The sequence below is a fragment of the Gracilinanus agilis genome, chromosome 5 (genome assembly GCF_016433145.1).
Source record: "Gracilinanus agilis isolate LMUSP501 chromosome 5, AgileGrace, whole genome shotgun sequence".
In the NCBI taxonomy this organism is placed as follows: Eukaryota; Metazoa; Chordata; class Mammalia; order Didelphimorphia; family Didelphidae; genus Gracilinanus; species Gracilinanus agilis.
The window spans coordinates 206,609,797-206,627,287 of NC_058134.1; the positions used below are offsets into that span (position 1 = coordinate 206,609,797).

General features: G+C 34.8%; 1 protein-coding gene across 3 annotated transcripts in view; it reads left to right on the top strand.

Annotated features, from left to right (window-relative positions):
• The window catches only part of ERC1 (ELKS/RAB6-interacting/CAST family member 1), a 278,923-nt gene that overhangs the window by 24,181 nt on the left and 237,251 nt on the right, over window positions 1-17,491 (top strand). For all 3 annotated transcript variants that reach the window (XM_044678370.1, XM_044678371.1, XM_044678372.1), the window contains exon 2: window positions 6,237-6,653. In XM_044678370.1, the coding sequence (XP_044534305.1) occupies window positions 6,237-6,653 (417 nt within the window). The remainder of the gene's footprint in view (window positions 1-6,236; window positions 6,654-17,491) is intronic.

A 17,491-nucleotide genomic window follows, 5' to 3' on the forward strand; every position in this document is an offset into this window, starting at 1 on the left:
GGCAAGATTCCTAGCTAAGATTAGAATATGCTAAGCTTAAATGTCATTTCCATCATGCCAAGTCTCTTGGGTTGGTATCAAAGATGAGAAATGCCATACCGTCCAGCCAGGTCTCCTAAGAGGTGTCTTGCTTTCTTGGGTGGATGTCTTTGGGGTGAGAGGAGAAACACAGTATTCTTTTACAATAGGTTTTCTTTCTTCCATGGAAGATATTAGAATAAGTATTATTCCTTCCTTCTTTGGGAAGATGAGAAACACCATTACATAATGCCAGTTCTCTTTCTTGATCTCTTGCATTCTGTGGGGAGAGAAATGCGACTCTATTGTACATCATTTTTCTTGCCTTTGGATTAAAGAGAGAAATACTATTCTCTCATGCTAGGTCTTCTGCTTGGTCTCCTACTTCTAGAGAACAAGTAAAACAACCATTTCATTGCTTACTATTCTATTTGGTCTCCTATCTTGGTGGGTAGGTGAAAAATGTCCCTTTCTACTGATTCCCATATCTGAGCTATCTAAGGACTCTACCTTGAAGTCAATCTCCTAGAGATGATCAGTTACCTGAACTCATTTCTCATTAACACATATTCACTGGGTCATACTTTGCCCATTCCAGTGATTCTTAACCCTTAGCTCTTGTCATTCAAACCCTTTTTATTCTCTGTCCTTTATTGCCCCATTCATTATTTCTGTTCACTTCCAGCTGCTTTTCCCTAAGTCCCCTAAAGCCTTACTCTAAAGCTGTCCTTCCACTATGCTATCTGGAATTTTTCTCCTTTCAACTTCTTAATATCTTATAGTATGGCTTCTAATTTTATAGATGAGATATCTGATATATGGACAAGGGATCACTTTAATAAATGATGCTTACTCAAATGTTTTGAATTTGATAATGACAAAACTAGAACTTGAATTCAAAATCCTTATTTTTTTTCTTGTGCTGTGTTCTTTAGGCAGCATTACTATTACTTTAATCCTGTTATTCTACGAACTTTAAAAATTGATATTATATTTTATTCTTTATATGTACATTTCCTGACACTGTAAAGTTTGGTTCATTTAAAGTCACAATCAAAGTGATGGAACATGAATTTTTTTACCTTTTGAAATTTTTCATCCTAAAATGGTTTTATAAAATAGTTTTCCTTTTGGCAAAGTAATATATTTGTAATTTTGTATTTGCTAAATTGTTTAGGTCATTGTAAGAAGGATGTTTCTTTCCATTTAATTTGGTTGAAGTGAAAACACTTATTTGCATTTGTCTGAATTATGATAAGCTCTTATGAAATGTGTCTTTTCTTCTCTTCCCTTAATCTCATCTATTTTTGTTGTTTTCTTGGCAGAAACAATAGTGTTGTAAATAAATACTTCTTTGAAATTCTTTTTCTTGTACCCCCTGTGATTTATAACCTCAAAGTCTCTACTTTTCACAGTATTTGCTTGAATTCTATGTACACAAATATTTTAATAGCTTTTTAAAAATAGATAAAATATTAAATATAAAATATTATTTGTGAATTTATACATTCACTTGCAGGATTTCATTCATAGCCATTTTTTTCAGACTCTTTACTTTTTAATGGTTGACTAAGTTTGGCATCATGCTGCCAAAGATCCAAATGCTAAAGCAATGATTTTATTATGCCTGTAAAGCTTACTGCTGTTTCTTTAGAATATTATGTTAAGGTCATATCATTCTGATGTTATAGTGTTTTACTTTCTGGTCTAGCTTCTCAGCCATGCAGGGCTAAGTTCAAACAATGCAATAAAGTTTTTTTCACAAGATAGAAGTTGAACTAGACTTAACTTCCTCTGGATGGTTCATTTTTTGGAATAATTATATGTATGGTAGTACAGGTGTTGTAGCTATTTCAAAGAGGAGAAAACTGATGCCCAGAGAGCTTAAGGAACTAGCCAAAGTAAAGTAATAATAGTAAGGTGGGGGGTGGGGAGGGGCCAGTTGGGTGGCTCAGTGGATTGAGAGTCAGACCCAGAGATGGGAGGTCCTAGGTTCAAATCAGACCTCAGACACTTCTTAGCTGTGTGACCCTGGGCAAGTCACTTAACCCCCATTGCCTAGCCCTTACCACTTTTCTGCCTTAGAACTAATATGCAGTATTGATTCCAAGATGAAGGTAAGGTTTAAAAAAAGAAGTAAGGGTCCAGAGAATAAAGTCTGATTGTTTTTAGAATCTATATATAGAATTTAGATAATAGAATTTTCCACTTAACATTACTTTTTTCTTTGTAGTTGCCTTATTTTATGATGAACCAAATTTGATTATTACTTTCTTTGGAATATAAAGGCACACCAGTTAGGTGTTCTCACTGTCTGGTCATGGCCTTTATTTCCAAACTCATATGATTATTTTTATTAGTTTATGTTCTGTTGGTTAATTCTAAAGACAAGAGAAGGATTATTAATTCTTTGTGTGGTTCAAGCTGAACTAGCATTCCTTTTTTTTTTTTAAACCTCCTGTCTTTTTAAAATTTTTATTTTTATTGAAATGCAAAACACATTTCCACATTGGTCATTGTTGTAAGAGCAAACTCATACATAACCCAAACCCCAAAATAAAATCAAAAATACACTGATGTGAAAGACAACTCCAACAGTTCTTTCTCTGGAGGTAGAGAGCATTCCTAGCCATAAGTCTTTCAGGATTGTCCCAGATCATTACATTGCTCAGAGTAGCCACATTTTCACAGAAAACCATCGATGAATTGCTGTTATCGTATACAATGTTCTCCCAGTTCCAGTTATTTTGTTCTGCATCAGTTCCCACAGATCATTCCACCTCTTTATAAATGGAGATTTTGAACCTTGGACTAAATCCCCCATAAGTTCTTAGTATTTCCCAGAATTCCCTTTAATCTCTCCTGCACCTCTACATTTGTGACATTATGTTATTGTTTTATAGTTGGCTGTAACTCCTCCCTCCTTCTCTTTTGCTCCTGGGAGAGGGCTGGGTGAGTTTAGCACCTTTTCCCTCAATTTTTTCTTATGTTAGTTTATTATTAATAAAACATAAAATATAATATTTAGTTATTTAATATTAATTTTAAAATCCACATTATGAAATCATCTTGGTCATCATTTCTTATAGCACAATACTATTTCATCACCAACATGTACCACAATTTGTTCAGCCATTGCCACATTGATGGACATTCCCTCAATTTCCAATTTTTTGCTACTACAAAAAGAGCTGTTCTAAATTTTTATACAAATAAGTTTTTTGCCCCTTTTTTATTATCTCTTTGGGATACAGACCCAGTAGTGATATTATCAGAACAAAGGGTATGCACAGTTTTATATCCCTTTGGGCATATTTCCGAAATGTCCTCCAGAATGTTTGGGTCAGTTAACAACTCCACCAAGAATGCATTAGTGTTTCAATTTTGCCACATCCCCTCCAACATTTACCACTTTCTTGTATTGTTATATTGGCCTTCAATATTGATTAGTAGTAGTATTAATCAACAGTTGATGATGAACAGGTTCTTGAGTTAGATCCTGAGTTTGACAGTTAGCTGAATCTAATCAATTGAAAGAATCCTGCTCAGACACACACTCACACTCTCTCTCTCTCTCTCTCTCTCTCTCTCTCTCTCTCTCTCTCTCTCTCTCTCTCTCTCCATATATGTATATACGTATATATGTATGAATGTTACCATTTATTTTGAATATAAAAATTATAGGAAAAGGAAAACAGGAGGTAGTAAATATATTTCTTATTGATATATAGGTACCCTAAATCTAAAAATTCTCTATATAACCAAACCTAGGTTTCTAGCTCGCAAGAGCCATCTTCTTCCTTGACAAAATCAAGGCTGGCCTAAAACTTCTTATTCTATCTATACCCTTTTTCTATCTAGATAAATTATTCTAATTTAATTTTATAAGTAATTCCCTTCCTTCTCTCCAGCTTTAGAGAAATCAGCTCTTGACAGGTTCCCAGCAAATAGCTCCCTCCAGGCCCTGCTGGCCTCCTTCACTTCTGTAATGTCACAGAGAGAAATCTCAGTCTCTCTTCCAAACGATGATCTAATCCACTTTCTGAATTTTCCAAAATCTTCTCAACCAATTGTCACCAACTTCTCTCAGGATTTTCTGAAGAAAAACCCACACCTCTGATCTCTGAGTATCAAACTCCCAGAGTGACTGTTATTTTTCCTCAGACCTGTAGGGCTCTTGGAAATCTCTTAAAGAACCTTCATGAAAATTCCAGCTGACTTCTTAAAATAAACTGTCCACAATCTTTCTCTAAACTGGAGTACTTCTTATACACAACCTTGTTAATTAACCCAATTTTCTAATTAACTCTTTATTAACTAATAAATAATCTATTACATTGTATTATTAAGTTCATTTATACAAGCATTTATTGTTTGCTTTATATAAGGGATATATTACTATGAAAATGCTGTGGGCACAAAGATAAAAACAGTTTTATCCTCAAGGACAGTGATGGGCAAACTACCACCTGCGGGCCAGATGCAGCCCCCTGAAATGTTATATCCAGCCACAACATTATTCCTAATCTGACAAATACAATGAATAGGATACAATACAATGAAACTTTGAAAGAGTTGCCTTCGAAACAGACTGACAGACGAGCATTTCCTTTCCTTTGGCCCCCTCTTTAAAAGTTTGCTCATCACTGCTCAAGGACATTAAGTTCTGCTGAAATAATGCAACATGTTCATTTATATACATACATACATACATACATATATATATATATATATATATATATAGTAACTTCAAAGGTGAGAATGTTAATAATTGAGGTGTTCAGAAAAAGTGTCGCCAAAACTGTATTTTGAAGGATGCCAATACAGGAAGAATAGCTACATTTCTATGTCAAAGTCTCGTACTAAAGATGCCATTATAGAATGTAATATTGGACTTATCTGCTTAAATGAATTATAGTAGGGATACATGTAAAATCTTATAATTGGGTTAAAAAAATTCAACTTTACAGATTCAGGATGTGGGAGGAGTGACTAGCTAACATTTCAGTTGAAAAAAAATCTGATATATTTAGTCAGCAAGGTCAATATAATGTAACATTGTAATATGCTGGCCAAATAAGCTAATGCAGTTTTAGGCTAAGTTAAAACATTGTTTTCAAAACAAGGGAGGAAATAGTTCTTCTATACTTTGCTGCTGTCAAACCACATTTGGGTGTCACTTTTTAGGAGGAGCATTAATAAACTTGAGAAGGGAAAAGACAAAGAGAATAATGGGCATAGCAATCATGCCATATAAGCACTAATAAAAGGAACTAGGAATATATTATATGGGGATGAGAAGTCTTAGGAGGTACATAATAGCTCTTAAGTATTCAGAGGCATTAGATTTATCCTTCTTGGACCCAGAAGGCAGAATTAGAAATAATGAATAGCACTTGGAATGATTTATGATAGTTGCATTAATTGTCCTTCAGCAAATACTGGATGATCATTTATTGTGTATGTTGTAGAAAGGTTGTCATTGTATATTTTGAACTCAAATCTGTAAGGTTCCTCTGAATCTCTCTAATAAGTACATCCACTGTGATTTGGTGACTTGTTTTTACATTTGTGTGTGTGTTTGCTGTCCTGTCATCTTTCAATTAAATATTGTCAGTGGTTGCCAGTGCCTTAAATTAGTTAGTTAATGTTACTGGAGGTACTTACTGTTGTTTGGCCTCTGCTTTTGATATGCAAGAAAACATTTTTTTGCTTAATTTTCTGGGGTGTTTGTGACCACTCTGATATCCTAGAGTCATGGTGGCAAACCTATGGCACACATGCCAGAGGGGGCATTCAGAGCCCTCTCTGTGGGCACTCATGGAGCCAGGCTCTTCCCCTCCCCCTCTCCAAAGGTGCCTGAGAACATTACAAACATCACCCACTCTTATAAAAAGTTCACAATCACTGTCCTAAAGTACACATGTGGAAGATAAATTGTTCATGTATGTTTTGAGAGATGTTAGCTCTTGGTTGATTCCTTTCAGAATTATTGAAGGTGCTGCTTGAACTAATGTCATTTTTCAGGTCAGTTTTTCTCCCTTTCATTTGAGGATAAAATGACAAAGACTATCTCCAATGTAAAGTGTAGGGCCCTGAGAAATTCCCTTAGTTGTCCCTAACTTCCTGAAAGTATCTAAGTAACCATTTTACATTATTGTTGTTCAATAGCAAATCACTGATTTAGTATTTTTGATGGGTTTTTTTTGTTGTTAAAGCACATGCAGATGACAATCCAGGCTCTCCAGGATGAATTGCGGATCCAGAGGGACCTAAACCAGCTATTTCAGCAAGACAGTAGTAATAGAGCTAATGAACCCTTTGCAGCAGAGCTGACAGAGGAGAACTTTCAGAGACTACATGCTGAACATGAGAGGCAAGCCAAGGAACTCTTCCTTCTTCGTAAGACCCTTGAAGAAATGGAGTTGCGTATTGAGACTCAGAAACAAACATTGAATGCTCGAGATGAGTCTATAAAAAAGCTCTTGGAGATGTTGCAGAGTAAGGGACTGTCTGCCAAAGCAACTGAAGAAGACCATGAGAGGACAAGACGACTGGCTGAGGCAGAGATGCATGTACACCATCTGGAAAGTCTCCTGGAGCAAAAGGAAAAAGAGAACAACATGTTGAGAGAGGTGAGTGACTGCTTCGTTGTCATTATCCTTATTTTTGTCTTTTGCTAGCATCTCTTTCTAGATATATTTCTCTGTTTTGTTATCCTAGGGCGATGATGGCAAACCTATAACATACATGTCAGCAGTGACATGGGTAGCCATTTTCAATGACATGCAGCTGCATACAGAGAAGTATGGGGCCACATGCCGAGGATGAGACATTTGCTGTAGTGTAGTGTAGACACTCTGCATTATAGATGACAATTCTACCTATATTAATTTACCTATTTTGGTTTATTAAATAGTTATATATTACAATTATACATTTTTGTTATTTAAACTATAAATATCATGAAAAAACATTTTTTTTTCTCGAAGTGACACACCACCCAAGTTATGCTTGTTTTTTGGGCAAATTTTGACACACCAAGTTCAAAAGGTTGCCCATCAGTGTTCTAGGGGAAGTTCTGCTTCCTTCTGTGTTGAACTTTTTAGTGATGTTTATTCTAGCCCATCCACCAAGAAGAGGATAACATTGCCTGGTATGTATGCTGATTTAAAGTAGGCAGTTATCTGTAAGTTTTTTGGCCTCAAAAGATTTGTGCACTCAGTTTCTTGTGACATCTTTCATTGTTCTTTATGTGGACATAGAAGAAGCTATCTTATGAAAAGCTTATCAAATGAACAAAATAAAACAAACGATATATATTTAATTTGATGCCTATATTTAAGAGAGTGCAGAGAAAGATCTTGGCAATTATAATGAATAGTTGCCTTGTTTTTTCCATGGAAATAGTTACCTTAAGTATAAAAGAACTGGATGGGTACATAGAAAAATGATATATTTAAAGGAATAGTGTCTTATTAATTTTAAAGGGAAATTCAGTCTTCTTCAAATATTTAGTCATCCTTTTTGAGTTAAAGAAAGCATAAATGAAAACAATCTTTTTTAGAAAAAAGCAAAATTAATAGCAGTAATAATCCTTCAGTGAATGATCGGTGTTTGTTACCTTCATTTAACTTCACAAGACCCTTTTAGTTTGTTAGGCTAAAAATACCATCCTTTGTGACTAAGAGGATAGAATGTTTTCTGAAATCTGTAATAGCTTTTTTTTTTTGTTTTGTTTTTCTTCTGTGTTTCTTTTTTTTTATAAACATTTATTAATATTCATTTTTAACATGGTTACATGATTCATGCTCCTACTTTCCCCTTCACCCCCCGCACTCCCCCCACCCATGGCCGGTGCACATTTCCACTAGTTTTGTCATGTGTCCTTGATCAAGACCAATTTCCAAATTGTTGGTAGTTGCATTGGTGTGGTAGTTTCGAGTCCACACCCTCAATCATGTCCACCCCGACCCATGCGTTCAAGCAGCTGTTTTTCTTATATGTTTCCTCTCCTGCAGTCCTTCCTCTGGATGTGGGTAGCGTCTTTACCATAAATCCCTCAGAATTGTCCTGGGTCATTGCATTGCTGCTGGTACAGAGGTCCATTACATTCAATTTTACCACAGTATATCAGTCTCTGTGTACAATGTTCTTCTGGCTCTGCTCCTTTTGCTCTGCATCAGTTCCTGGAGGTCTCTCCAGTTTGCCTGGAACTTCTCCAGTTTATTATTCCTTTTAGCACAATAGTATTCCATTACCAGCATATACCACAGTTTGTTCAGCCATTCCCCAATTGAAGGACATACCCTCCTTTTCCAATTTGTTGCCACCACAAAAAGCACAGCTATAAATATTTTCGTGCAAGTCTGTTTATCTATGATCTCTTTGGGGTACAAACCCAGCAATGGTATGGCTGGATCAAAGGGCAGGCATTCTTTTATAGCCCTTTGAGTATGATTCCAAATTGCCAACCAGAATGGCTGGATCATTTCACAGCTCCACCAGCAATGCATTAATGTCCCAATTTTGCCACATCCCCTCCAGCATTCATTACTCTCCCCTTCTTTCATTTTAGCCAATCTGCTAGGTGTGAGGTGATACCTCAGAGTTGTTTTGATTTGCATTTCTCTAATTATTAGAGATTTGGAACACTTTCTCATGTGCTTATTGATACTTTTGATTTCTTTACCTGAAAATTACCTATTCATGTCTCTTGCCCATTTATCAATTGGGGAATGGCTTGATTTTTTATACAATTGCTTTAACTCCTTGTATATTTGAGTAATTAGACCCCTGTCAGAGTTTTTCGTTATAAAGATTTTTTCCCAATTTGTTGTTTCCCTTCTGATTTTGACTACATTGTTTTTGTTTGTACAAAAACTTTTTAGTTTAATATAATCAAAACCATTTAATTTACATTTTGTAATTTTCTCTAACTCTTGCTTGGTTTTAAAGTCTTTCCTTTCCCAGAGATCTGACAAGTATACTATTCTGTGTTCACTTAACTTGTTTATAGTTTCCCTCTTTATATTCAAGTTGTTCACCCATTCTGAATTTATCTTGGTGTAGGGTGTGAGATGTTGATCTAGACCTAATCTCTCCCATATTGTTTTCCAAATTTCCCAGCAGTTTTTGTCAAATAGTGGATTCATGTCCCAAAAGTTGGGCTCTTTGGGTTTATTGTAATATCTATTTTGACATTTCCTTAGTGTTAAATTTTAGTTGAACAAAGATTATCCTTATATTTTTCAGTCTTTATATTTCTCTATGAAACATTAAATATAATTATATGTAGTGTTTTAGGAGCTCTGCCTTCATAGCTTCAGAGTGGGGGGAACTTTTGTAAGTATATATAGTGTAAGAAATAAAAAGGACATAAAGGGATAGATTTAAAAATATTATGGTTTTAAAAGATTTATTGGTAGCCATTAGAAAATTGAAACCACATGCCATGTTAAGAGTTGGTTTAAAAGACGTGCCCCTCTTACCTCCTTTTCCCATCCTGGCTTTGCTCCAAATCAACAAAAAGGAAGAGGGAGGAGTTATAGCCAATTATAAGACAATAATGTGACCACTTAAACGTGGAGGTGCAGGAGAGATTAAAGGGGATTTTGGGAAAACTAAGGACTTATGGGGGATGAAGTCCAAGGTTAAAAATCTCCATTTATACACGACCCCAACCCCCCCCCCCCGTGATCCTTTTCCAATGGATCATAAAAAAATAATCAATATAAATTGCAATAGTTTGTGGATAAAAGGAATAAAAGGAACAAAATTAATGATCCAATGATTGCTAGATGCATTGACAAAAAAACAATTAAGGCATAAGAGTGTACATTCAGAACAAATGCATTCAACTCCCCATAGTTCAATCAACTGCAACCCAAAGTTCATTCTGGATCTTCTTGATGCAGTATAGATTTCTTCAGGCATCTTCATGGTGCATTCTCCAAAGAGGTTCATTGTCTGGATTCTGGGGAGATGGCAAATTTCTTATCCTGAAATTACTCTCAAAAGAATTTAAACTTTACATTATAGATTATAATATATACATTCTAATTATAAAACATACATACCCCCCTGAGGAGAATTAATAATATATTCTCCCTTGAAGAGGATTAAGGCCAACACCCAGATCAGTTAAGGATACATGGCTGAGTTATGGGGTCATATGAATCAATTGGCAAAAGAAATATAAAAGAGAAAAAATAACTTGTGAATAAAATGTAAAATATCAAAGTCTTATGTGCAAAAATGTAAGGAAAAATAAACTTAGAGCAGATCCTTGAATCAACAATAAGGCTCCTCTGTCCATTGATTTGGTATCTGCTGATTGAGTTACTTCAGGTTAACTATGGAAAAAAATGAAAAGATTGGAAACATTGGAAAATTCCAGAAAATTAAAAAATAAGCAATTCATCAGTTTCAAACCACCCACCTAGTGAATACAGACTGTTACATGATAAAGCCTGCTAACCTAGTACATGGCTTGGGGAGAAGGGGAAAAGAGGGTGAGGGCCAGAGAAAGGGGAGGGGAAAGAGAGAAAAAGAGAGAGAGAGAGAGAGAGAGAGAGACAGAGACAGAGACAGAGAGAGAGAGAAAGAAAATGAATATGAATATGAATAAGAATGAGTTGTTCTTTGTCCTTCTTTTTCAAGACTTGTGCATGAATTAGATTGAAGTGAAGATGTTAGCCTTACTCTTTTTTCCAGAGTCATTGAAGTCCAGTGGCAAGACAAAAGTCAGGACCACTGGTGATGACTTGCTATGTAGTGGATGACCTTGGCTTCTTTGATGTCTGACCGAGCTCTAAGTGCTCCATAGTGCCTGCTTCAGCTGCTTTCATGGCCTTTGGAACAAATTGTTCTCATCTATTTTCTTGGGGAAATTTTTGACAAATCTGGGGTAGGCATCCTCCTAACTCACTGACAAGTTTGTGGCCCATTTGCTGGGCATGCTAGAGGTTGTGGGAGCCACAGGTGAGAATTGAATGTCAGGTGGGCATTAAAGGTGACTAAGTAGCCCTGATATGGGTTCAGCAAGCCTTCACCACAAAAGTGTTAGTCCTTCATGAACTCTCATTCACCTTGAGAGAGAAAACAGTACTGAATAATGTACAGTGTACTAGAAATGTCTTCCTGTGTGTTTAATTTATCAAATAACCTTTATTATACATATATGTATAAGAAAATCATGTTATATATGGTGTCAGCAGATGCTTGCTTATATTCATAGTTTCAGCCTTCCACAGTAGGTCCTTGAATGTATCCTCAGTGGATATGGAATCTTACTATATTCTCATAAGATTTAGAGTTAGAAGGGACCTTATGCATCTAATCAAACTCTTTTATTTTATAGATGAGACCCAGAGTAATGATTACTCAGATATCATTAGAATATTTGCCATTTTTAGAACAAAACCATTATAATACTGTACATATAAAAAAGCATTACTATTTGAGTTGTTTATTGACTGTCCTCAGGAGAAATCACTTTGATTTCATCATAATAGGTTCCTAGGAATAATAGTGCAAAAGATGTCCCACAAATGATTTGACTCAAGATTAACTTGTGGGCCCCTTTATAGCTTTTTCTTTTAAACAGAAAAGATACTTGCCTTCATTCTGTACATTGTATTGAAATTAATCCTCATAAGGATTATCAAATTTTTGAAAATTAAGATAAATCTCAATAAAAACAGCAAGAATAAATTAAACTTACCTCTTTAACCATGTGATCAAGGAGGTGTTTTTCTTCTGTGTTTCTACTCCTACATTTCTTTTTCTGGATGTGGATAGTGTTCTTTCTCAATAAGTCTGTCAGAATTGTCCTGTATCATTGCATTGCTGCTAGTAGAGAAGTCCATTATGTTCGATTGTGCCATATTATATCAGTCTCTGTGTACAATGTTCTCCTGGTTCTGCTCCTTTTGCTCTGCATCAGTTCCTGGAAGTCATTCCAGTTCACATGGAATTCCTCCAGTTCATTATTCCTTTCGGCACAATAGTATTTCATCACCAACAGATACCACAATTTGTTTAGCCATTCCCCAATTGATGGACACCCCATCATTTTCCAATTTTTTGCAACCACAAAGAGCACGGCTATATATATTTTTATACATGCATTTTTCCCTATTATCTTTTTGGGATACAAACCCAGCAGTGGTATGGCTGGATCAAAGGATAGTCAGTCGTTTAAAGCTCTTTGGGCATCCTTTGTCAGAGATTTTTGTAATAAAAGATTTTTTCCCAATTTGTTGCTTCCCTTCTAATTTTGGTTGCATTGGTTTTGTTTGTACAAAACCTTTTTAGTTTAATGTAATCAAAATTTTTCATCTTATGTTTTGTGATATTCTCTATTTCTGGCTTGGTCTTAAATTTTTTTTCTTTCCCATAGATCTGACAGGTATACTATTCTATGTTCACCTAATATACTTATAGTTTCCTTCTTTATATATAGGTCATTTACCTATTCTGAATTTATCTTAGTATAGGGTGTGAGATGTTGATCTTGACCTAATCACTCCCATACTGTTTTCTAATTTTCCCAGCAGTTTTTGTCAAACAGTGGATTCTTGTCCCAAAAGCTGGGATCTTTTTATCGTATACTATCTTGCTGAGAGCATTTCCTCAAATGCTCTTGCTTCTTATCCCTGCCTAATTTCCTCCCTGGCTTCTTTTAAATCTCAGATAAAATCCTACCTTTTACAGGAAGCCTTCCCCAACCCCTTTTAATTTCAGTGCCTTCTCTCTGTAAATTATTTCCTATCTGTCTTGTGTAGAGCTTGCTTTGTATATATTTGTTTACTTGTTGTCTTCTGCCATTATATTGTAAACTTCTTGAAGGAAAGGACTATCTTTTACCACTCTTTTTTTGTATACCTAACACTTAGCACAGGGCCTAGCATATAGTAGATGATTAATACATGTTCATTGATTAATTGATTGACAATGTCAGAATGGTTTAGAATGCAGAATCCAACAATATATTGTTTGCAAGAAACACACTTGAAACAGATATATAGAGTTAAAATAAGAAGCTGGAACAAAATTTATTTTGCTTCAACTAAAGTGTAAAAGGCAGGAGAGAACAATCATGATCTGAGCCAAGGCAGCAAAAATAGTCTTAATTAAAAGAGATAAACAAGGGAACTACATTTTCCGAAAGATACCAAAGAACATGAGTTAATATCATTATTAAACATGCATTCATACCCCAAATGATTTAGCATTTAAATACCTAAATGAAAGGTTAAATGAGTTACCAAGAGAACTTGACAGTAAAATTACTATAGTGGGGGATCTCTAATTACTTCTTTCAGACTATGATTAATCTAATCACAAAATAAATAAGAAGGAAATTAAGGATCTGAATAAAATTCTAGAAAAGTTACCAATGATACAGATCATTGAATGGGAATAGAAATATAAACCTATTTGTTAGTTGTGCATGGAAACTTAGAAAAAAAAACCTGACTGTTTTAGGGCCTAAAAATTTCAGAAACAAATGTAGAAAATGAAAATGTTAGGGCCATCTTTTAAAGACCATGATATAGTACAAATTACGTTAAATAAAGAACTGCTGAAAAAATATAAAATTAATTAGACTTAATATTAATGTCTTAATCTTATAAAATACATAAGGCAAAGAATAAATTAGAGAAATAATTGGTAATTTCATTAAAGGAGCAGTGGGGCAACATGTCAGAATTTTTGAATTGCAGAGAAAGCAGTCTTTTGGGGAAAATAATATATACCTAAACATTTTCATCAATGAAAGAAAAGAAATAAGTAGCTCTATGGGTTGGACATGCAATCCAAAAAAAAATTTAAAAAGCAACAAAGAAGACTCTTCTTATTAAACACCAAAATAGAAATCCTGAAAGTTAAAGAAGAAATTAATAAAACTGAAAGCAAAAAAATAATTTAATTAATAAATAACACTAATACTGTTTTTTAAATCCCCACCATAATACAATAGAGCATTAGTAATTTGATTAAAAAAAATCAAAATGACCAGTACTAAAAAAGGTGAATTCAAAATGAAGGAGTGAAATAAAATTAGAGCCTTTTTCACCCAATTATATGCTAATAAACCTGACACTAAATAAAATGAATGAATATTTACAAAAATATAAAATTCCCAGATTAATAGAACAAGAAATAGAACTCTTAATAGTAAGTAAGAGAAATTGAAAAAATCATATATGAACTCTCAAAGATAGATAATTCTGGGTACTATGAGTACCAAATGAGTAGCAAATTCCATCAATTACCAATTACTAATTGATTCCAAGACTACAAAACTATTTGAAAAAGTGAGGGGGAGGGGGAAAGAGTCTATTAAATTACTTTTATCATACAAATATGGTCTTCATATCTAAGCCAAAGAGAGTCAAAACGGAGAAAGTAACCTCACACCCATTAGATTAGAAAATGACAAATGTTTGAGATTTAACAGGGGAAAACAGGTACATCAACATACTGTTTTGTAGCTATGAATTGGTACAGCCTTTCTGGAAAGAAATTTGAAAGTATTTCTCAGAAGTTATTAAAGCTTGCATACTTTTCTGTCCCAGTGATACTACTATTAGGCCCATTTCTCAGGGAGATCAAAGAAAGAGAAAAAGGACCTATGTATATGTCAGAATTGATAGCAGCTTCCTCCTCCATTCCCCGCTCCCTATCTTCTCAGCTGAAAATGTTACTTCATATTTTTTAGAAAAAAAAATTGATCATTTATTGTGATCTTTCAACCATATTATTCCAGCAGAACTGCTAGTGCCTAAGTTACTTAATTGCCAAATCCATTGCCCAATGTTTTTTTCTCTGTCCTTATTCTCTTTGTCTCTGTAGCTTTGGACACTTTGATTACCTTTTCCTTTTTGGATGGCAGGTATTTAGTATTTATTTTATGGGATAGCTAGAAGCTGCAGTGGATAAAGTTTCAGCCTGGTGTCAAGAAGAGTCATCTTCCTGAGTTCAAGTCTGGGTCTCAGACACTAGTTGTACGACTTTGGGCAAGTCATTTAACTCTGCCTCAGTTTCCTCTTCTGTAAAATGAGCTGGAGAAGGAAATGACAAATCATTCCAATATCTTTGCCAAGAAAAACATCCATTAGGGCCATAAAGAATGGAATACAACAAAGGAAAGAACTGAACCATAATCATAACAATAATATTTATTAATTTGATTGCCTTTTTATCTTTACTGCCTAACACTCAGTAGGTATGTGCTTAATTGAGTACTCAAACCAATGAAATCAAAGGTCTTTGAATTATTGAAGTTAAGATATACTTTTTATTACGTAGGAAAAATTAATATAGCTTTTTAAAAAGAATTAGAACAAATATCAAGATATCTTCAACAGAGGTTCTTGTGTTCCATTTATGATTTTAAAAGTTTTTTTATAACTATATTTCTGCATAATCAGTTTCCTTTTTTTGTATTTTATTTTATGATGTAAAAATAATATTCTTAGGAGTCCATGTTCCCCAAATGGTTAAAAATCCTTAATTTAGAAATTTTGTTCATTAATGGCAGAATTTTTTTAGTGGCATTTTTTTGGGCAGGGATGCTGAGTAGTGTAAAAGGGGAGTCTCATCTGGTAAAATTTTATCAGGCTACAGTTGTATGCCTTTGAATTTTCCAGGTAGCGATTTCCCACAAAAGATAAGGATTTGTCCAGGTAAAAGTTGTGCCATCCTTGGAAAAAAAATGCTGCTTGAAAAAGAAACAAAAAAAATCCATTCCTAATATTGTCTTTGGTTAGGCGATTCTAGACTCTAGAATCTTTTTCTAATTTTTCTAGAATCTTTGTCTAATCTTTTTTCCTTTGGTTGATGTGAAAATGACACCATCTTGTGGGCAAACTTCAAATAGCAACAGGATCCTTCTAACAAATTAAGTAAAAATAAAGCAGAGCAAAAAATCCAGAATGTTTTCAGAGTCAAAAAAGCCATGCATAGTGAAGGCATATGCATTTATGTCCAGAGCCTGCTGGGTGGGTACTGAATGGACTGAGGTCTTTCACTTGGTGACAAGGAGGACCAGAGTCCAAATCATGCCCCAGAGGTACCTGCTAGTTGTGTGAGCCTAGGCAAATTGTTTGGCCTCTTCCTATCTCATTTTTCCTCATTTGTAAAATGAAAGGATTAGGTGCTTCTAAGTGCCCTCCTCTTTAAATAATATGACTGTGTGACCCTCTGATCCCTAGTGTACCAGAGATTTACTAGGAGATAGAAAAATTAAAGTAAAAAGAAAGGAAAAGATAAATGGGGAAGAGAAAGCACAGGATTATTAGACAGTTCATTTCAGTGATCATTTATTAATTTAGAAGAGAGATCATCTAGCATAAGAGGAAGAAACAAAGAGTGGTGATTGGTGATTTCCTTATGAGGTACCCTGAGGCTGATATTTGCTGCCCTGATGACAAAAAGAGATATATCTGCATTCTTTTGAGGCATATATCCAAGGTGTGATAAATTAATTTTCCAAGACTTTTTAAGCCTTATAGCCAGTGTCACTTTTGCTCTTAAATATGGGCACACATGATAGTGCCAGGAGCCATCTAAAACACCATGCTGAACATGATGAAATTCTGGACAAGATAGTCTTGGGAATACAAGTTGTTTTTCCTCTTTCCTCTTTTCATTTCATGGCCCCTTGTTGTCTTGCCTCAATTCCTCTGGTTTCTGATAATGAGACTTTTCTATTTACCCAGGCCAGCCCTTACATTTGCACTCATTGTCATTCTCACCTGTCTTCTTTAGCATATTACTCTTTGTAATATCTCAACTCTTTGTAATTTTCAGCCTGTCTCTCTCTTTACTAGTTCCTTCCCTGTTGCCTTTCAAACATCCTTGTCTCCTTCATCCTTAATAAACAATAAAAAAAACTCTTTCATTGTACTCTACCAGTGATGGGCAACCTTTTGAGCTTGGTGTGTCAAAATTCGCCAAAAAACCGAGCTTAACTCGGGTGGTGTGACTTCGAGAAAAAAATCATAATTTTGTGATATTTATTGTTTAAATAATAAAAATGCATAATTGTAATATATAACTGTATTTAGTAAACTAAAATAGGTAAATTAATATAGATAGAATTGTCATCTATAGTGCAAGAGTGTCTACACTACACAACAGCAAATGTTTCATCCTTGGCATGAGGCCCCAAACTTCTCTGTATGTGGCCGCATGCAGCATCAAAAATGGCTACACGTGTGTCTTAGGTTTGCCATCTCCGTACTATACCAACTCTCCTGTTTCTCTTTCCTTTTCTCAGGCAAACTCATAGAAAAAGCAGTCTATGCTCCCTGCCTCTTCTTTCTCTTTTCATATTAATTTCTCCCTCATTTGCAGTCTGGCTTCTGAACTCATCATTTAACTGAAATTATTCTCTCCAGAGTTGCTAGTAATCTCTTAGTTGCCAAATTTGAAGGTCTTTTTTTCAGTCCTTATCCTTTTT